This window comes from Cotesia glomerata, linkage group LG4, assembly GCF_020080835.1.
Source record: "Cotesia glomerata isolate CgM1 linkage group LG4, MPM_Cglom_v2.3, whole genome shotgun sequence".
Taxonomy (NCBI): domain Eukaryota; kingdom Metazoa; phylum Arthropoda; class Insecta; order Hymenoptera; family Braconidae; genus Cotesia; species Cotesia glomerata.
Window position 1 is genome coordinate 18,572,249 of NC_058161.1, and position 22,989 is coordinate 18,595,237.

Below are 22,989 nucleotides of genomic sequence, written 5' to 3' on the forward strand. Positions count from 1 at the left end.
ATGTATGTATGAAAAATATGTCAAAAATTGATGTGGGTACTCAAATGAAAGCTCTTGATGAGTGTAACATCATTATTTTATATCTTTAAAAATGTCAATAATTAACAACTGACATTGCTATCTTGTCAATTATTGACATTTTCAAAAATATAAGCTCACCCTGACATTACACTCATCGAGACTTTTCATTTGAGTAACCACATCAATTTTTCATATATTTTATATATTTATATATATTATATACATCTATGTATATATGAAAAATATATAAAAAATGAGTGTGGGTACTCAAATAAAAGCTCTTGATGAGTGTAACATCGGGATGAGCTTATATCTTTAAAAATGTCAATAATTTAGAAATGATCTTGTATTTGGTGAACTATTGACATTTTTAAAGAAATAAGCTCATCTCGATGTTAAACTTATCAAGACCTTTCATTTAAGTACCCACATCAATTTTTCATGTATTTTATATATTTATGTATATTATATATATGAATATATGAAAAATATATCAAAAATGCATGTGGGTACTCAAATAAAAGCTCTTGATGATTGTAACATCGGGATGAGCTTATATCTTTTAAAAATTTCAATAATTAAGAAATGACATTGTATCAATATATACAATTATTTTCCAAGTACGTAAACAGTTAAAAATATGCTTAATTATATGTCTACATCTTAGAAGTAACGTCGTACATTGACGTTTATTCACAACAAAAAAAATAATAATATTTATTATTTCATGGAATATTTGAGAATTCATTTAAATATGGTATTATAAATTTAGTTGACACCTAAAAGTAATTTTATTAAGCTGTATAGACAATTAGTGAAATTTTATTACCATGCTATGGAATTTTTGAATTTATTTACATACATAAGCGATGCCGTGAACGATAACAATCACAGTCATTCAGACTTCAGACAAATTTTAATTTTTAGTTGTCTGGACTAAAACCCACGGACTAAATTCTTTCTTGGCAACGTTTTTTGGGATTTTCGCAGTCATCATTTTCGGAATTGGTTGACGCGTCGGAATAGCCCAATTTGCATCAAGTATTAACACATTTGATTATTAATCTATAGATTGTATACAGACTGTATATAAAAATTATGGTGAGTGTTGGAGATTTTTAGCTTCGATGATTTTATACTAATGGAATCCTTAATAAAAATAGCAAGTTTTTGAGGAGTCTATAGGTCAACAACAGATATAGCAAGTTTCAGAGGATGTTGAAGGTTATGAGTGATGAGTAATGTCAATAAAAGTAATTTTAACAGACAACTACTTTTACTTCATTATTGCTGTAAAATTTATGTATTTAACGGTTGAAAAAAATTTTTAGAATATCGTTCGGAAAGCAATGGAGAATATTGCTTTGGATCGAAAATTTTGATATAGAAAAAAAATAATTTGGTATTGTATATCACGACCAATTGGATCCTATTTTAAATTTATAATAAATAGATCCATTATTATTATACATATGAGTGATTCTCTGTAAGGACGTCTTAAATCTATACAAAATTGTCCGACCAAATTATTTTTGATTTTATTAGAAGAAAAAATTAACAAGGACTACAAAACTATCAGCTTAATCATAATAAATAAACAGCCGATTTAATTTTTGCTTTTTCGATATTTGTGTATCTTTTGCCATATAACATCACAGGTGACTGTTTGCCAGGGGACTGTTTTTTTTTATCAAACTGAGAAAAATCAAGCAAACTATTTCAATGCATTCAACTTTTCAAGTTCTCAATGAATGTTCACATTAATTATAATAATATTAAGACTTATGGATCCAATTTTATAAATAAATTATAAATAAAAATAGTTGCCAGGGGACTGAGTTTTGAAGTGGCCCAGACACATATTTCCAGCACAAACGGTGCTTTGACACTAAATAAAATTCCGATAAAGCGCTAACAGCCCTATGGTTATTAACTCAAGGCTAGTTAGGTCCTTATAAACCTTACAAAAGGTAAAATAACACGCTGAATTTTTTTTTTTGGCTTTGAACTTCTGGCAGGGGACTATTCTTAAAATGCCTGGGACAAACTTTGGATTAATGAATTTAATGAAACAAATTAATTTTCGGTACTTTTTATTGAAGAAGATTGTTAGTTAACTAATTAAGTTTATAAACATTATGGACCAAATTATATATTATGGACGAATAACTTAAAATTTAATCTTAAAGTTTTAATTTTGGAAATGGGACAGCCCAGGGGACTGTTATTTCGGTGGTTTACGAATTTATATCAAAAAAACCAAAATTTATTTCATTTTAGTTTTCAATGCTCCAAATAGAAATGTTTTTTTACTTTCGTAATAAATTTTTTTTAGTAACAAAATAACAATTTTTCTAATAAAAAAAACACTCGGACAGTAAAAAATATCCTTACAGAGAATCACCCATATATGAAAAAAATATCAAAATGCATGTGGGTACTCAAATGAAAGCTCTTGATGAGTGTAACATCATGATGAGTTTATATCTTTAAAAATATCATAAGTTGACAAAATACAATATAATTTCTTAATTATTAACATTTTTAAAGATATATGCTCATCTCGATGTTACACTCATCGAGACCTTTCATTTGAGCACCTACATCAATTTTTCATATATTTATATATATTATATATATGTATATATGAAAAATATATAAAAAATGCATGTGGGTATTCAAATGAAAGCTCTTGATGAGTGTAACATCAAGATGAGCTTATATCTTTAAAATCGTCAATATTTAAGAAAGTACAGTGCAATTTAACAAAGGTCATTATTTAATATAGCAAAATTTTATTTATTTATAGTTTACAAGTTACGGCAGTCACGTAGTGACTGCAAGGTTTCTCGTAAATGTATTAACATAAAAAAATTTTCGGAAAATTGTTTGGAAAGAAATGAAGAATATTACTCTGGATCGAAAATTTTGATACAGAAAAAAAATAATTTTGTATTATATATCACGACCAAGTGGATCCTATTTTAAATTTATAAGAAGTAGACCTATTATTATTGTACATATTTTGGATTTGAATTTTCTATATTAACTCCAAACTAGACATTTTATTTACAAATAAAAGATTGGATAGTTTTATAAATTATTTTAGTTATATTTAACAAACTTAACTTCTGTAGGACTTATCATAAATACAATCTAAAACTTTTAAGCGCCATAGTGAGGATAAATTTTATTTTTCGAGCTACTTTTATTAAAGTGCTGGAACAAAATAATAGACTCCCGGAAAAGTAACTAGTTTAAATATTTTTTAAAATTTTTAAAAGCTGTAGAATTATTTTAAAAATTACCCGATAATTTATTTCTTAGATTCTTCTCATAAAATAATTATCTTTTATTTTATTATGATTCGTAGTAAAAAATTTTTTTAATTTAAGAAAATAATTAAATTTAAACAAATAAGTGGGAACTTATTAAATTTATTTCTTTTTAATTTTTTTTTTTTTTTCATTTAATATTAGTTTAATTTAAAAAAAAATTGGTGACACTAAAAAAAAATTTTTTTGTTGTTGAATTAAAATGTTTTGTAAATCAAAAAAACTGCTTTAGAAAGAGAAAATAAAATTTTTTTATTACCTTACTTTTATAGGTTTTTCACAATAAGCTTAGAGAAAAAAAAATTAATAAATAAATCAATAATATAAAAATAATCCATGTTTTTCCAATGTAATTATGTACGCGATGTTTGTGTCGAATTTAATAGCCTCTAAACCCGCACAAGTCCAGACACCGGTTTTATTCTGAGCAATTAATTTAGTCAGGAATCTCGAAACGACCTTTCGAGGTCGGAGCTTTGGCGCCTGGTTATATAAAATGAATAAAAAAAAAATAAAAATAAAAAAAACCTAACGGATTACATTTATTTTTCTACTCCTACTAAAACATTCTTTCGTTTCACATTTGTTGGTTTTTTTTATGGCTAAAAATATCTTTAACACTTAAACGTTGAATTTCCTTACCACCTAATTTTATTTTTCAAAAGAAAAAAAATCCTAAGTGTATTTATTTTAAAGCATTATATAAAATTCACTTCATAGCGAATGATATTACAGGTAATGAGTAATGAAAAAATAATAATTTAATTGAACTATTTCAATTTTATCGTAGCTGTATGTAGTATCCGTTTTTGTTATTTAATTTTTTTGCTTAAACAAAAGGATTTTATGTGCAGAGTGTCATTGAATAATGAAGCAACAGGACGTAAGTAATTTGAATTATGCAGATGTAATTAACCATCGGAAAAAGGAAGTTTCTTTGTTATTTATAAAATAAAATTTTTTTAACGCAATTGAAATAGTTTTGCATACATAAAAAATCGTCAGAAAATTTATGACCATGTATTTTCTTCATTTTGCCATCTATGTAGCATATTTTGACATGTATGCTTACATGGAACCAAATATGTTTACATTTGGTCATGTACGTTCCATATATGATCATGTATGTTCCGTATATAAACACGTATTTTCACATATGGTGTCACATATGATCACATATGTTCACATCCGATTATGTATGTTCCTTATACGATCATGTTTATTCTGTATGTAAACATGTATGATCTTATATGGTCATGGATGTTTCACACATCGATATATATCCTCATATTTGATCATGTAAATTCCACATATGACCATGTATGTTCCACATATGGCCATGTATGTTCCTTATATGGATGTTCCATTTATGACCATAGATGTTGACATTCGAATATGTATGTTTACATTCGAACATGCATGTTCCACATATGACCATGAATTTCACATATGGCCATGAATGTTTACATTCGAACATGTATATTCCACATATGACGATTAATTCCACATATGGCCATGTATGTTTACATTTGAACATGTATGTTCCAGACATGGCCATGTATGTTTACATTCGAACATGTGTTCCACATATGACCATGTATGTTCCACATATGACCATGAATTCCACATATGGCCATGTCTGTTTACATTTGAGCATGTATGTTCCACATATGGCCATGTATGTTCCTTATATGGCCATAGATGTTCCACTTATGACTATAGTTATTGACATTCGAACATGTATGTTCCACTTATGGCCATGAATTCCACATATGGCCATGTAGTTTACATCCGAACATGTATGTTCCACATATGACCATGAATTCCATATAAGGCCATGTATGTTTACATTTGAACATGTATGTTCCATATATGGCCATGTATGTTTACATTCGAACATGTATATTCCACATATGACCATGTATGTTTATATTTGAGCATGTATTTTCTACATATGGTCATGTATGTTTACATTCGAACATGTATGTTCCACTTATCACCAATTATGTTCACTTTCGGCTATCTTTCTTCCATGCATGGCCATGTATGTTTACATTCGAACATGTATGTTCGACATAAGACCATGAAAGTTCCACTTATGACTATAGATGTTCCACTTATGGCCAATTATGTTCACATTCAGCCATGTATGTTCCACAAATAGCTATGTATGTTTACATTAGAACATGTATGTTCCATATACTGTCATGTATGTTTACATTCGATCATGTATGTTCCATATATGGCCATAGATGTTCCACTTATGACCAATTATGTTCACATTCGGCTACATATGTTACACATACTGCCATGTATGTTTACATTTGATCATGTATGTTCCACATATGGCCATGTATGTTCCACATATGACCATGTATGTTCTGTAAATAGACATGTATTTTCACATATGGTCATGTATGTTTAACGTATGGTCATGAATCATGACGTATGATCTAAATATGACTACATATGGTTACATATGAGCATGTGTGACCATACATAAATCATATCAGACCAAAGTGAACATGGAGATGAGAAAAACTTGGTATCTGCAATAAAATTTATCGATCTGTTAGTATCTAAAAAATATGTACACATGTTAACATTAAAAAGTAATAATACTACATATATCATTGACAAAATATTGTGTTACTTATATATTCATACTACACATATAAATATATATTTAAAAGTATTGGAATGTTAAGAACGTTATTAACATGATAGACATCTGAGGCTTGGCTCCTACGTCGTCGTCCAGCAGTTGGCGCCATACATTTATATTATAATAACAGGAAATCTCTCGCCTTTAAAAATTCCTTACGAAATAATATTCACTTATAAGTATCTTGATACACCAAAAATTAAAAAATTATTTCTGAATTCAATTGAAATAAGAGAAATTTAAATATCTCCTGTTCTTGGATCGCGGTGATTGGAAAGAGTTCATTGTCTTATCAATTTATATTTTGATTTCTAGTTATGACGCATGCGCTTTAATTTTATTATAAGCCGCGAAAAATTCAAATTTGGAATTTTTTTTTGACAATTATTGAGGATAAATTTTTAATTTATTATGGTACTTGAAAAAATTTTTTAAAATTTCCTTGATTATTGATAAGCGTATAAAAAAATAATTATCTTTATTATTGCTATTAAAAAAAAAAAAAAAAAAAAAAAAAAAACGCTGACTAATTGAAAGAAACAATTTTTTCGACGAAAGATTAATTAAAAATAATTAACTGATAATGTATTTGTATAATTAAAATTAAATAAATATTCCATGCAAATAACTTAAAAAGAATTTTTTTTAATTCAACAACATAAAACGTTAAAAAAAAATATAAATAACTGAATTAAATATCTAGCTAATAAAAAACCGGCGCCAATACTAGTCGTTTTCGATAAATAACGATCAATGTCGTCTGAATTCCATTCACCGAAATATTTAAGATATATATTACGATGAGAATAATAATCATAAGATAGTATTTAAATTAAAAAAAAAAATCTACAATAAATCATTTATTAAATAAAAATTCAATATTATTTTTGTAAATTTTTTTTCTACGAAATATCGATCGTAATAATAGAAAATATGACAATTGATGTATACACTGATAAAAGGATTTATTAACTATTAATAATTTAATTTATTAAATTTTAATGAATATTTTTTAATATTCAATAAATATTTATTTGGGAAGAAAGTACATTTATTAATAGTTAATAAGTATTTATTAATAGTTAAAAAATATTTATTAACAGTTAATAAATATTTTGTTGAGTGAATTTGTTTCGCTTGCAATTTCATATGATATGAAGATTGCTTATAAACAAAAATCATCTTTATAAATTATTTGTATTAATTATATTACATTATAATAACGTTTATTGTAAAATACCAAATTCTACCACAGCTCATAATTATCTTTTATATTTTTAAATATTAAAATCGTTAATTTATTTAGTGAATTTAATTATTATCATGTATTCCAGCTGTAGGGTAGCAAAAAGTGTCAAAAAAAATTGCTATTCTTGCTTTTTATTTTAAATAAATATTTGTCAACTGTTGACAAATATTTATCAACATTTAATAAATCGTATTTAATAAATAATTTATTAACTTTTAATAAATATTTATTAAATCCTACGACGTTAAAAAATCATTAATTAACATTTAATAAAGCTTATTAAATATAAACAAATCCTTCTATGTAAAATAAGATATTTTTTAAAAATGACGCGCTTGTTTTTATCTAAAATAATTTGAATTTTAATAATTGTTTACTTCTATAAATTTATTCGACTTTTATCGCGTATGCTACTGTTTCGTTAATTATCTCTGGAATTTTTTCGGGCGTAAAAGAAGACGTGGTATGTCAAATAAAAATCTAGAAAAATAATATTTAATGTGTCTAAAATATTTAAAAATAAATTATCCTTTCATCACTTCATTGAATTAACACTTTTTTCTAGAATAATAAAATCTTAATTGTATGTCTAGAAAAACAATCTTCAAAACAAGTTAATATTGTCTTATAAATATGATTATTATTGTAATTCAATAAACTTTAATTTTAGGTGACAGTAAAGACCTATTTCGCGCCTGAGGTGTCGGGAAGAAATATGCAAATGGACGCTTAGGAGGCTGATGATTAACGTGATCTATCTCGAGGCCCCATTTCTTTTTTTTTATCAAAAATTATAATTACTTATAAAAGTTTGAAAAATTCAAAAGTGTACGACTTATAATGCTCATTTAATTATGAAATAATAATAAGATAAAAAATGTGGAAAAATATATAAAACAGATGCAATAGGACGATAATGTTTAGGCGCCTCTAGTGGGATAAATGTAAATAATATATGGGTGATTCTCTGTAAGGACGTCTTTAATCAGTCCAAAATTGTCCGACCAAATTATTTTTGATTTTATTAGGAAAAAAATTAACAAGGGCTACAAAAATATCAGCTTAATCAAAATAAATAAACAGCCGATTTAATTTTTGCTTTTTCGATATTTGTGTATCTTTTGCCATATAACATCACAGGGGACTGTTTGCCAGGAGACTGTTCTTTTTTATCAAATTGAGGAAAATCAAGCAAACTATTTCAATGCATTCAACTTTTCAAGTTCTCAATGAATGTTTATATTAATTAGAATAATATTAAGACTTATGGATCCAATTTTATAAATAAATTATAAATACAAATAGTTGCCAGGGGACTGAGTTTTGAAGTGGCCCAGACACATATTTCCAGCACAAACGGTGCTTTGACACTAAATAAAATGCCGATAAAGCGCTAACAGCCCTTTAGTTATTAACTCAAGGCTAGTTAGATCCTTATAAACCTTACAAAAGGTAAAATAACACGCTGAATTTTTTTTTTTTGGCTTTGAACTTCTGGCACGGGACTGATCTTAACATGCCAGGGACAAACTTTGGTTTAATGAATTTAATGAAACAAATTAATTTTTGGCACTTTTTATTGAAGAAGATTGTTAGTTAACTAATTAAGTTTATAAACATTATGGACCAAATTATATGTTATGGACGAATAACTTAAAATTTAATCTTACACTGTAAAAAAAAAACCGGTGTGAGTCCATGCGGTGTACGGTGTTAAAAATTCCGGTGTTAAATTCAACACCGAAATCGGTGTAGCAGTAACACCGGTCGCGGTGTAAATATTTTTTTTCGGTGTTAAATCGATGTTATAAATTTTCCGGTGTTGATAATATTTTAAGTAACACAATTTTTATAATTAAACTTTTTATGTTTAATAATTAAAGATAAATAATCAAAAAAAAGTTAATATTTAATTTAGAAAGTTTAAAATAATAAAATATAAAGTAGATAAAAGTTTTTGATTAAAATAAATACACTGTAAAAAATTTCGATGTAGAAATGGACCTAGAGCACTTTACATGGCCGTGTAGTGTGAAATAATGGTGTGAAATTCTCTCGGTGTAAATTTTCGATCCGTGTTACTTTAACACCATTATTAAAACACAATTTTAGGACATCATATAGATAATCGGAAACTCTAAAATAGTGGATTTTAGTAATTATTTCATAACTTTTAAGTATTTTTTTTAAGATTTTCGGAATACTTCTAAGATAATTTTAGAATCAATGCAATTTATTTGAAGCAATTTAGTTCAAATTTTGTCCTTAAATCTTATGTGGAACCTTTTTTGAATAATCTTAAAACATCTTTTTAACTATTTGAGAGCAAATTTTGAATACTTTTGAGACATTTTTCGGATATTTTTGAGACAATTTTGGAACATTTTTTGGACAGTTTTAGAGTGTTTTTACAACAAATTTGAAACATTTTTAGAACAATTTTACGAGAATTATGAACGTTTTTTAAATGATTTTCATATAGATAATTTATTTTTGCACAGCTGTCGATTTTTCATGTTTAAAACATCCATTATATTATGAGAAACATCATGGTTACGATAAAAATAATTATTATATTGTTCCTAAACATTTAATATTGTAAATACTATTTAACTTGTTGTATAACATTCATTAAATCGATTTCTGCGTAATTTTATAAATTGAAAATTCTTAAATAAATGTTACTTGTCTCATTTTGATAAATATTGAATATTAATTGTGTTTTATGGATCATGTAATATTCATACTCCGATACGGTGTAAAATTATTCTACTGTTACACCGGTTTAACACCAATATTACACCGGTTTAACACCGCAAAAGAGCACCGCTACACCGGTATTAATACACAGGTGTTACATAGCGGTGTTAAAATGTGTCCATTTTAACACCGCTTTTTTTACAGTGTAAAGTTTTAATTTTGGGAACGGGACAGGCCAGGGGACTATTATTTCGGTGATTTACGAATTTATAGCAAAAAAATTAAAATTTATTTTATTTTAGTTTTCAATGCTCCAAATAGAAATGTTTTTTTACTTTTGTAACAATTTTTTTTTAGTAACAAAATAACAATTTTTCCAATAAAAAAATGCCTGGGACAGCGAAAAACATCCTTACAGAGAATCACCCATATAATATATGTAGATATACAGCCTTTTGGTTTTTTTATTTTATCAATTGCAATTGAACGACACTGAGTTACATAGCCATTCTCAATAGAGGGCCTGCAATACTTTTAAAGAATTAAAATAAAAAAATTTGGCTTAATTAATGGATTTTTTGGCAAGCTACAGTGTTTACAAGTTTTATACTTGGACGGGAAAATTTTTTAAACTATTTTGATGTTTTTTGCCGTTTATATTGCACTCAATAAATTTTTGAAAAATGTGGGATTAATCTTCATTAAATTATTTTTACACTAGTATGCAATATATCTTGATTCCGTTAACTAACAAGGGTGTAATAATAAAAATAGTTGCCGAAATGAGGCGAAAAAAATTTTTCGATCGTTAAGCACTCTCTGATGCTTCGCACCATGCGTCGTGCAATAATTATTTTTATTTCTTTACTGAATATGTATTATAAATACTGGAAATCAATGTAAGCAACACAATATTCGCGGGAAAATATACAGTGATAAAAAAACTATTTTCATTCAAGAAAATATTCTTGCTCCAAGGAAATTATTTTGAAGAGAACTAGTTGTGTTACTTCAAGAAATTCTTGTCTTGATTCCATGTTTCTTGGAGTGAGAGATCTAATCACTCCGATCGATAGCATTTTTACTTGGTTCAAGACTATATTATCTTCGATCGATACAAGTGAATTCTTTATAAAAAAACGATTCTCTCCAATAAAGAATAATTTTATTTCATTTCAAGAATTATTGATTGTTGATTCAAGAACAAATTTATTTATTTATAATGGTATAAGTTTAGGTCAGAAAAAAACTTTGAAGTAAAAAAATTTGTATTTCTCTATATGCCGAAAAATATTTATTAATACAGAGAATAGCAAAAATACAAAAATTTATATGCTTAAATGTTTATTTTAATCCAAGAGAAAGAAATTCTTGGGCGAAGTTGTATATATCTTATTTTAAAACAACCAAGTTTCTTGATTCGAGAATCAATTTCTTAATTTAAGAGAATTGAATTACTTAAAACAAGAATGACATTTTGAAGAAAAAATATTTCTTTAATCAAGTCATTTTTTCTATCAGTGTAAAATTGAATCATTACCTGAGAATCATTCAATCGGGTATATATTTTTTAAAATCCATATTTTCACACTTTCAAAATATTCTTACGGCTTGCCGTAAGAATAGTTATATAAGTAACTAATTTATGATAAAGTGATATTGATTTTAAATTAAAAACATGTATAAATTTTTTTTTTAACTCGGAAGCCAATAAGAATATCATTTCTACCCATTACGATAGGACATCCGAGTGTTTCGCAATAAATGTCACCAAAAGTAAACATCCAGAACATAACGAAATAAATAAAATTAAAAGATTTAAAATTCATTCGCTTCACGTTTCATTGTGTTAAGTGAAAGTTTTATTTCTTAATCATTCTCGTTCTCGATTTATTTATATTTTTGTACGCATCTTCGAGTGTCGAAAAAAAATTTTCCCCTACTTACTTATTTCTGAAATCGGCTATTTATACCATAAATCGAATAAGAAACCTTTCTCTGAATAAATAATTAATTTACATTCTTTAAAAAATCGTTTTTATGGAAATTTAATAAAAATTTTATAGAATTAAAATTTAGTTTTTACATAAAAAATAATCAAAGTTAAAATATATAAATATAGTTCATATTTATAAATATATTTGCAAAATAATTTTAATTTTATCCCAGATTGAAAAACTTGCTCATAGTTTATAAAATTTTATTATCAAAATTAATTCATTCAAGTCTTATGATTGTAACTAATTTAATTAATTTAAATTTATGATCAATAATTAATAACAATTTATAATTAATTATTAATCAGTTTGGCATCATGATCCTTTAATTCAATTTCGTAAATATTTTAGTGACGTTCATAGGCGTAGTTCAATTGATGAGCTATAACAAAAATAATTATTGATTTTTGAAGAAAAAATTAAATTAATTACATAATAGATAATATTTACGTTTATAAAATTGTCCGAGAAAATTAATCTTTGGCAAAAGCTCTACAACAGCTGGAATTATCGTCGCTGCATTAGCAAGATCAGCCTCAACGTTCCAAATCTGTGTAATATAAAATAAATTTTTTAAATAATTAGATCTTAAAATATCTTAAAATAATTAGACTTAATATTTTACTAAAATATATTTTTTAAATTAGTGTTTTTTGAGGAAAGCTATAGATTGTCTACGTTAAAGAGAAAAAAAAAGTAATTATTACTTGAATCAAGTCATCTCGATCCCTTACTGAGACAGTAACACCGCATATTTCATCATTCTTGTGGATATATTTGTTGAATTGTTCACCGATTGCACCTAGAACAACTTCTTTCCAAACAGTTTCCTAAAATAAAGAAGAAAAAAATTTTTTTCTACACACTAAGAAAAATTTCAACTGTAGAACAAAATTCTTGGCTCAAGAAAATTTGTCGGGTGCCTGAAGGAAGACCGAAGTTGTGTTGGCCGAAGTAAAAATTTTTCTTCAAATTCTATTCTTGGTGGAAGTCTTTTTTCTTCAAGAACTAAATTTTTTGGAGCTTCGAGGCTGAATTTTCTCAAAACAACAAGATTTTCTTGACTTAAATAAATTTTCTTGGATCAAGGTACGTATTTATTAAGGGGGTATTCTAGTCTAGAATTTTGAAAAAAATGAAAAAATTTTTTTTTCATAATTCGATAGTTTAGATATTCAAAAATATCTCCCTGAAAGGATTTTTCAAAATTCAAATTATTTTCAAAGTTACAGCCGTTTTAGTGTCGTGGCAACTAGACTGGGTTGAGCGGACGACTGCAACAATAGACTACGGGCGGTTATAAAAGTTATGAAACCTATTTACGAATGCTTATCAGATGATTCTTTATTAGAACGTTGCTTGGGCAGCGAAACTCAAAATAACGAATCACTTAACTCTTTAATATAGACATTTGCACCCAAACATATCCATGCTGGGTCCCAGACAATTGATTTTGCTAATTGTTTAGCAGTTTGTATTTTCAATGAAGGCTTTTATCCTATTTTACAAATAATGAGTCTAATGGGAATAAAAATAGGTCTGGAATTCCATGGGTTTGCTGTTAGGCACAACGCAGTAAGGATTGATCGGTCTGAGGTTCGTGCTTCAGATGCTTCAAAAGAGGAAAGAACTGCTCGTTATACAGAGAGAAATGCTGAAAACAGTCAATATGAAGTAGAGGAAGGCCCAATGTATGAAGCTGGGATGGCTGATTAAGAGAATGTAAGTTATACGTACTATTTTATCAGTTACGCTGCCTGAAACTGAACGTTAAACTTTAAACGCGTTTTTCTCGAAACTACTTTTTTCGATACGGTGATGCAGATATCTTAGGTTCTAATCAGCCGATTTACTTGAAATTTAGCATGAATATTCTTCAATTATCCCGCTTTCGCATGAACCAATAAAAATCGAAAATTTCAAATTTGTAATATTTTTAAAAAATTGGAGGAAGTTGAAAAATGAGTAAAAAAAATAGACTTCTATTTTTAAACAGCCGCCATTTTGTGAAAAAATTTTTTTTTCAAGTTTTGTTGGTTTGTGCGACAATGACATTTGTACTGATCAATAATTTGGCATTGTTTTTTTTTTTCAGATGGATACAAAGGGAGAAATCCTTTTCACGAGGACACGGCCTTTTTTTTTTTTCTCTACTTCAAGGACTTTTTTTTTGAAATGTATTTTTTTGTATTCTTGAAATAATAAACAAATGATAAAAAATTGTATAGTAAAAATATTAACTGCTTTTTTTATATTAATTGTCAAAAAACGCTCGAAATTCAGACCTCTAGACTAGAATACCCCCTTAAAGCAAGAGAATTAATTTTGTTGGAATAAGAGAAATTTCTTGTGTCAAAAAAAAAATTTTTTTTTCGCTCAAGAAAATAATTAGGAAGAAAAATATTTTCTTTGCTCAAGTGAACCCTTTTTACACCCTTAATATTTATTTAATTATGATAATGATTGAAGAAAATTTAAATTAATAAGCTTACAGTATCATTTTTGTGACATCTAAATCGCCATGTACCACCTTTTTGATTATCAGTTTCTTCCCATAATGGCAATCTTTCATCCCTCATTAAATGGTAACTATATTTATTCTTTAACAATAAATTTATAATTAATAATCCTTGTAAAAAAAAATTGGTCCTAAAATTTTTCTAAAAGAATCATAAGTCATAAGCTTAAGATCTTAAACATGACACAGTTTAGAACATGTTAATGACAAATTTATGACATCAAACCAAATTCAAGTTTAGATTTTAGGAAAATATTATCGCTAGTACTCAGAGAAAAAATATTATAAAAGGTACTTTTGTAACATTTTAAATGGACAAAAAAAATTAAATTATATAATGTAACGTGGCGCTTCATATAAAAAACTGAAAAAATTACAGTTTCAGATTATACTTATTACAGATTTTGTAAGAATTACATTGCAAAATATAAATGTTACATTAAAAATCTAAAAATTACCATTTAAAGTTTGAATTAATAAAAATGCTACTTCGAACTGCAATTTTTCTAGTTTTTTAAATTAAGCGACGCTTATTAGTACTTACAATGTAATTTTTCTCTTTTTCTTTTTTCCGTGTAAGGACACTTTTCATCAAAGTATCCTAAAATTGTCATAAAAGTATCTTAAAAATGTCACAAATGTACTTTTTACAATATTTTTTTTTCTGAGTAATAGCGACAATATTTTTCTAAAATCTAAATTTGATGTCCTGAATTCCTCATTAAAATCTCCTTTATTAAATTATGTCACGTTAAAGATCTTATGACTCTTTTAGGAAAATTTTAGGACAAATTTTTTTTTCACACGGAAAGAAAAATTTTTTTTTTTATTTATAAATAATAATAATATTTACTTGAATTTCACAAACTTTTGGTATATTATTATAAACAGCCCAAAAATTTTGAATTGTATCAACAGTATAAACCTTCTTTAAATTTTCTTTATATTCATCCACTGTCCTACCACGTACGGCTCTATAATAAATAATAACAATCTTAAATAATAAATATTCAATAAATTAATTATCTATAATTAATTAAAAAATTTTCTTTATCCAACTTTAAAATAAAAGTCTTAAATTTTTCACAAAAAAAAACATTTAAAATTAAAAAAAAATAAAAAATAATCTAACATCTAATGAATTTCTAAATAAAACTGTCATACGCGATAATTAACGATCTATATTTATTAAATATAGGACAATTACTCACTTGTCAAGCCAAAATGTCCATGAAGATTGCAAGGGAATATTATTTTCAGTGTTCTCATCACTAATTTCGGTATAATTAATATTAAAAACTTGCGATTTAGTAAAATCACTCGAAGAATTATCAGACGTTTTACAATCAAGCGTCGCCATACTTATAATTTACGCCTTTGACGGCTGATTAAACCAAGCTCTTAGTGATCATGTGACAAAGGTCGTTAGACTTGAATGTTTTTATTGATATAAATGTGTATTAATATCTAATTGTTTTAAAAATATTTATTTATGATTGCGCTATTGTTTGACTTGGAAAAACAAAGTCATAAACGAGATAATTTTTTTATTTTTAATACGAATAAAGTATAATAGGAATAATTGATCTTGAAATTAAAAGTATTTACGTTTTAAAACGCTTATTAAGTGATGAATGTCTATTTATAGAAGTTAAATAAAAAATTCTACTTTAAGTATTATTATTGAGAGTTTTAACGTTCGGTAATAATGTATTTGCTTGTTAACAGCTGAGAGTTAAGTAAATTTCTTTGTGAGTTACTTCTTTATCGATCTAAGCTATCAAGAATACCTCGATCGATATATTTATCCATAATTATAATCCAGATCTAAAAAACCAATCCTACTGTCCAACGATTGGTGCCTATTTGACTTAAAAGTACGACAAAAAAAAGATAATCATTTTGTCGGGACGATTAAAATTGGCTTAGAATAATTTCTTGTAGAAGTATAAGGTAAAAGCCCCAATTATTGACGCTATAAGAGACAAAGTTATGATTTGATTTTTTTTAAGCAATCAAATATAAATATCGTTGAATTTTGTTTGTGGTAATGTCTTAAGTAATGTTTTAACTAATCAATTTCTTTTTTTAAAATGATAATCAGTGATATTTACTAATTAATTTTAAATAATTAAATAGATAATCTGGATACACCAATTATTGACGGGTTAAAAAACTGATTGATCTAAATATTGACGTACCGTAACCCCAATTATTGACGCCCCTACTGCGCATGCGTCGAATCATTTGTTTATATTTTTATTTATCAAAACTTGATATAAAGTAATCAATATTATTAAAGTTAATTAATAATAATTTCTATGAATGATTAATTATTATTAAAAATATAACAATTTATTCAAAAACTTATTTAACACCAAAACACGCCGAGTTATTTGACAGTTAAAAGCCTTGTATATAATCGCGTAACGTATTTTATACTTAATAAATAATAGTTTAAAAAAACTAAAAACACGCTTTTTATAGAAAACCAAACTAAAAAATAGAAAATAAATTTAAATTAAGAATAGTGTTAAAAATTTCAATAAATATAAATTAATAATAGTGTAAATAAATAAAATGTATTTTATTTTAAAAAAAGCGTGAGGTGCATGGTGTCAATAGTTATAAATATTTTATTGACAGATATGAGTAGAGTGATTATCATTTTGATAATATCTTAAAAAGCACCCCACGCTTTTTTAAAATAAAATACATTTTTTATTTACACTATTATTAATTTATATTTATTGAAATTTTTAACACTATTCTTAATTTAAATTTATTTTCTATTTTTAGTTTGGTTTTCTATAAAAAGCGTGTTTTTAGTTTTTTAAACTATTATTTATTTTTTACTTTTAGTTTGGTTTATTTATAAAAGCGTGATTTTTAGTTTTTAAACTATTATTTGTTGATTATCAAAAATATTCAGGCGCGCAAATTACCCACGGAGAGTTACATACTGACATACTGACATACTGACATACAAGTGAAGCTAATAAAAAATAATTATTTATAAATATTATAAATACGGGGAATCAGAGTTCGATTTCGGAGAGCGAGCCTGAGAAACGGCTACCAGAACCAAGGAAGGCCGCAGGCGCGCAGATTACCCACGGAGAGTTACATACTGACATACTGACATACTGACAAACTGACAAACTGACATACAAGTGAAGCTAATATAAAGCGTGTAAAAAAAATGGCGTCATAGCGCTGTTGACTGGCTGTCAATATGGGATTCACCATAAAAATTATGAACTAGTTATTGACTCCCATTGGTTAAATATTATAAAGCATACAATTAATTTCGATTATTCAATTTTATAAATATTTCATGTACTGTTAATTAAAAAAAAAATAGGTCATATAATTACAAGAAAAAATTAATTAAAACTCGGCAGTTAAAAAAAATGCTTTTCTAACCAAAGTTGTTAAGAAAATAGACGCTCGGAAGCTGATTTGATGAACTGGTGGTAACTTTATTTTTTTTTAATAATTAATATTTAATATTTTGAACTGAAAGTGATTTTTTTCAATTTTTTAATTAATTAGAATTTAATAAAAATTGATTTGATCGTTATTCTTATTACAGATAATTTAATATATTTAAAGATAATTTAGGGTGTCAATATTTAGACCCCCGTCAATAATTGGGGCTTTTACCTTATGTAGTATTTTATAATACAAAAAAAAAAATTTTTGTTGTTGAAGTTGTATATATAAAAAATGACGAAAAAGTTTGGAAAATCAAAAATTGGGAGACTCATAATGATAATTTAATTATTAAGTAATAAATAAAATGATGTCTTCAATGATATAAGCTCATCCCGATGTTACACTCATCAAAAGCTTTTCTTTGAGTACCCACATCAATTTTTCATATATTTATTTATATATTATATAGGGGAGGGGGGGGGGCAAAATGGGGTACTTAAGAAACGGTTATGACTTTAAGGACTTAAATATGCTGATTCTTCTCGTTTTCAGTCGTAAATGAAGAAAAATAATCAAATTTCAAGTTGCCGTAGAAAAAAAAAATTTTTTTTTTCGGGCAAAATGGGGTACTCCCTGAAAAAGTGAAAAAAAAAAATTAGGAAAACGGTTGACCCTGAAGGCCATCCCTGCAACTTCCCGCTAATTCCATACTTAGGCGCTTAAAATTGCACCAATGACGTTTTTGAGCTCTTCGAGCTCAAAAATACAATTTATGGGTTATTTTGAGCTCTCCGAGCTCAAAGAGATTGCTTTCCTATGCTTTAAAGCTCTTCGAGCTCAAAAGTCTGATAGAGATTTGATAACACTATTTTTCGAATTTTTAAACCGCAATAACTTTTGAATGAATAAACCGATTTTTACGTGGTTAGAAGCATTCGACGCAGTTTTTCAAGCCTCACAAAGAATCTTAAATTTTGAATTGATCGCGCTAGGAATTTTGGAGTTATTCCGAAAAAACACTTTTTTCGGTTTACTTTCGTTCACGATATCTCTCGAATGATTCAACCGATTTTGACCGGACTGGTGGCGATCGACGTGGTTTTTTGAGGTTAAGAGCTGATTAGTTTTTGGAATTGAACCTTTGAGCCGTTTAAAAGTTATTCCAAAAAAACCACATTTGAAAAAATTTTTTTTTTCAGTTTTTTTAAGATTTCTCAAAATCTATTGATCTGAATCGGTCCAAATAGTTTTCAAAATCTAAGTTTGGTCAAGCTCTTTCGAATGGCACCCACCGCGATGAAATCGGTCAAGCCGTTCAAAAGTTATAAGCGGTTCACATACTTTCACACACACACACACACACACACACACACACACACACACACACACACACACACACACCGTGACAACCTCGCGGGGATAGTCAGGGAAGCTTCCTGTGACCTTTCAACGTCGAGATCTGATGAAAACTCGATTTTTGCAAAACGGGGTGAAAACGATAACTTCCCGATTTTTGAAAATCTTCGATTTTCTTAGCGGGAAGTTAAAAATTTCATTATTCGAAAATGAAGTATCGTTAAAGAAACCACATTTTCTTATCAATAAGCCTATGAAAGAACCCAGAGAGATGAACAAATCACCCAAAAAAGAAGCATTGTTAGTTGAAGCAATATACTCCTAACAAAAATTGAAGTAGCAAAAACAATTTTAAAATTTGGTAGTAATTTTTGACGGGTTTCGCTTGAGTAAAAATAATATCGAGATAAAAAAAAAGAGTTCGCTTGAGAAGATTGTAATTTTTGGGTCTCCCGGAGAGAAATTTTTAGACTCACACTGTTCAGTGAACAGGCCCAGCCGCGATAAAGTCGCCCCTGGGTGACTCCCAATTTCACGAGCCGCACCTGTCTACCGCTAGTTCCCGCAAAAACTAACCGCCTATGAAAGCTTAGCTTGACTGATCACGCCATGTCTCGGTGGTGTGATTGGCTGATCGCTCCGCTGACATGCGCAATCAACCTTCTTCCCCAAGTCGATGAGGAAGAAGACACATTATTATTATTATCTTTCGCTTCCACGCTTTCGCTGCATCAAGTCGCCATTAGTATTTCTTTACTTTCGCTTTTCGTTAATAAACCGCATTTCGCTTATTTAATAATTTAATTTGCTTAAATTAATTGTTATTAATCTGCTTTAGTTTATTACAGATGAATTGTGTTATTTGTGCAATTAATTCTCCGCTTTTCCAGTGCCGGCAGTGTGTTCAACCAGGTGTCAACCGGCTTCGCTTTATTATTCACGCAGTGCTTTATTTATCCGCTTTTATTTAAACAATCCGCAAATTAACATATTAAATATAACTTGTATTTAGTGTAAATAAATTTATAGTGTTAATTTTTAATAATATTTCCGCGTTTTAATTGAGATATCCAGACCAAAACCTGATCCTCCGCTGAAAAAAAAGTTTTTTTCTACCAAGGAAATTTTTCCTTATGGTTAAAAAATTGGTATTCTTATGATTAAAATACGAAAATTTTTTTACTATAAGAATACAGTTTTCTGACTGTCAAAAAACTATCCTTATAATAAAACATGGTATTTTAAGGTTAAGAAAATCAGTTTTTTTAAATCAAGAAAACTCGAGTAAAAAATTTAGTATTCTAGGTGGAAAAAAAGTTTTTTTTTTCAGTGCATAATTCTCACGCAATTCCAAGCAATAGCATGAAAAAAAGATTCGTAATTTTTTTGCACTCTATTTTTTGGTTTTAGGATTCAGGAAAATTTTTTCAAGTTGAATAATCTTGTAGGCCTGAAGATCTTACTTTTTAAATTAGAAATCTTATAAACGCACGAAATAATTTTGAAGAAATTCGCGGCCTCTGACGCAGTTGTCTGAGCATTGATAGTTAAATTATGACGTCAAAAATAATCCAAGAATAAATTTCGAAGTTATTTGAAAAAGACACTCATTTAGAATGGTTAGTTTACGATTTCTCTTCGACACAAAACCCGATTTTGATGCGGTTTGCACACTGATAAAAAAATTGACTTGACTCAAGAGCCAAACTCTTGAACCAAGAATTCCATTTTAAAGAAAATGATTTTCTTGAGTCAAGAGAATAAATTCTTGACTCTAAGAAAATTTTCTTAGACCAAGAATAATTTCTTAGCTCAAGAATTTATTCTCTTGACTCAAGAAAATCATTTTCTTCAAAATGGTATCCTTGGTTCAAGAGTTTGGCTCTTGATTCAGGTCAATTTTTTTATCAGTGCAGCAATCAACGTTGTTTTTTAAATTTAAGAGCTGCTTAGATTTTGGAATTACTCGTTACATCTGTTTAAAAGGTGTTAAAAAAAAAAGAAAAATGTTATTTCAAATTTATGAGGAAGTCTAAGTTTCGCTGAACCCTATCGAATGGCTCGAATGTCGTTCAAATCAGTGGAGCCGCTCAAAAGTTATTAGAGGTTTACACACTCACACTCACACACACACACACACACACACACTCACACACACACACACACACACACACACACACACACACACACACACACACACGCTGACAGACATCCCGAGTCGAAAAGTTTCAGCATTATTCTGAACTGAACAAGCTGCTAGGCAACGTTTGAAAAAAATAAAAAGCGGCTATTTCCCGAGTCGAAAAGTTTCAGCATTATTTCGAACTGCTAAAGCTGAATTAAACCTTAATTGAAGCTGGCTGCACTGAATTGGACTTTTTATCAAACTGACTACACTGAATAAAGCCTTAAATCAAACTGTTCAGCCTGCTAGAATCTATAATTTCAAACTACTCAGCCTGCTAGCAGTAAAATTGAAACTGGTTTCAACCTAATCACACTGCAGCTTTAAAATGACGTAAACATTTCAGACTACATTCAGACTGAACAGCCTTCCAAGGTATTGTAATGAAACTGAATTCAAGCTGAACAGCCTGCTAAGGTATAAAAATGAAACTGAATTCAAACTGATAAAGCTGTAGGCTATTCAGTTTGAAAGAAGTTTCAACTTTAACCATTTTTTCAAACTGAACAACCTGGTATATAAAAAAATTTTAAGCCTTACTTGATACTGAACAGCCTGCTAAGCATTAGAATAAAACTGAATTCAAGCTGATCAAGCTGCGGCTATTCAGTCATACTTCTGTATATGTTTATTCTGTTAATAAACATATCGATCGTACGGCGTAGGGGTTAGTTATCGGTCTGGCAAACACGCGGCTCGGGTTCGAATCTCGGTTAGGGCAAATGCTATTTTCACTTTATTTCTATAATTAGTAAAAGTTAGGTCTAAATAAAGAGTCAAACGATCTAAACTTGCGTTAGCTTTACATCATTTTTTTTTTTTTTTAAATCATTCATTTGTAAAGCGAGAACTTAAAAATTTAGAAAAAAATCTTAGATGTGAAAAAAAATTTATTACGATGCACAATGACGATAAAAATTATTGTAACAAAAGTTAGAAAAAAAAAATTTTTTTTCATGTTTTTTAAATTAAAAAATTTTTTTTTTCTCTGAAATTGTTGGAAATTACGTTAAAATATATTTTAGCAGGCTGAAAAAGCTTTTTGGAAAAAAAATTTTTTTTTACGAAATTTTGGCGGTACCCCATTTTGCCACCCCTACCCCATTTTGCTCCCCCCCTCCCCTATATCGCGTACTTAATGCCAAAAGGGCGGATAAAAGTTATACGTCCTTTTGGCTTTACAAAACCAAAAGGGCTTATAATTTTTTTTTTGGTGCCAATCGTTTTGTAAACATGTTCTAAGCCTAACCCGACTAGAAATTTCAGTGAGGCAGTGATTTGGCGCAAGTAAGGCATGCCGAATTCCAAACTTGCAGTAAGTGAGGCATCCAAACCAGGCCGTAGTTTGGGACGTAACACAGTTGCGAGGCTCAGCCTAACTTGGCTTCCTGATTGAGTTGCAGTTTGGAAACCAAATTCGCAACGAAAAATCCAAATCTAATTCTTTCTTGATTTTTAGCTTTTTTATTATCAAGCGAAGATTAATAATAATAAATGCGTATTTTTTTATCTTCTTTTACTATTT

At 28.0% G+C, this 22,989-nt stretch overlaps 1 protein-coding gene across 1 annotated transcript; it reads right to left on the minus strand.

Moving 5' to 3' along the window:
* Window positions 1–12,118: 12,118 nt before the first annotated feature.
* On the minus strand, window positions 12,119–16,022 carry LOC123263728 (eukaryotic translation initiation factor 4E type 3-like). Its single transcript, XM_044726676.1, has 6 exons — window positions 15,697–16,022; window positions 15,339–15,459; window positions 14,460–14,567; window positions 12,675–12,797; window positions 12,418–12,517; window positions 12,119–12,349 (listed from the first exon to the last, which is right to left on the minus strand). Exons 1-6 carry the CDS (start codon window positions 15,843–15,845, stop codon window positions 12,315–12,317), a joined length of 636 nt encoding a protein of 211 aa, XP_044582611.1. The 5' UTR covers window positions 15,846–16,022; the 3' UTR covers window positions 12,119–12,314.
* Window positions 16,023–22,989: the final 6,967 nt, after the last annotated feature.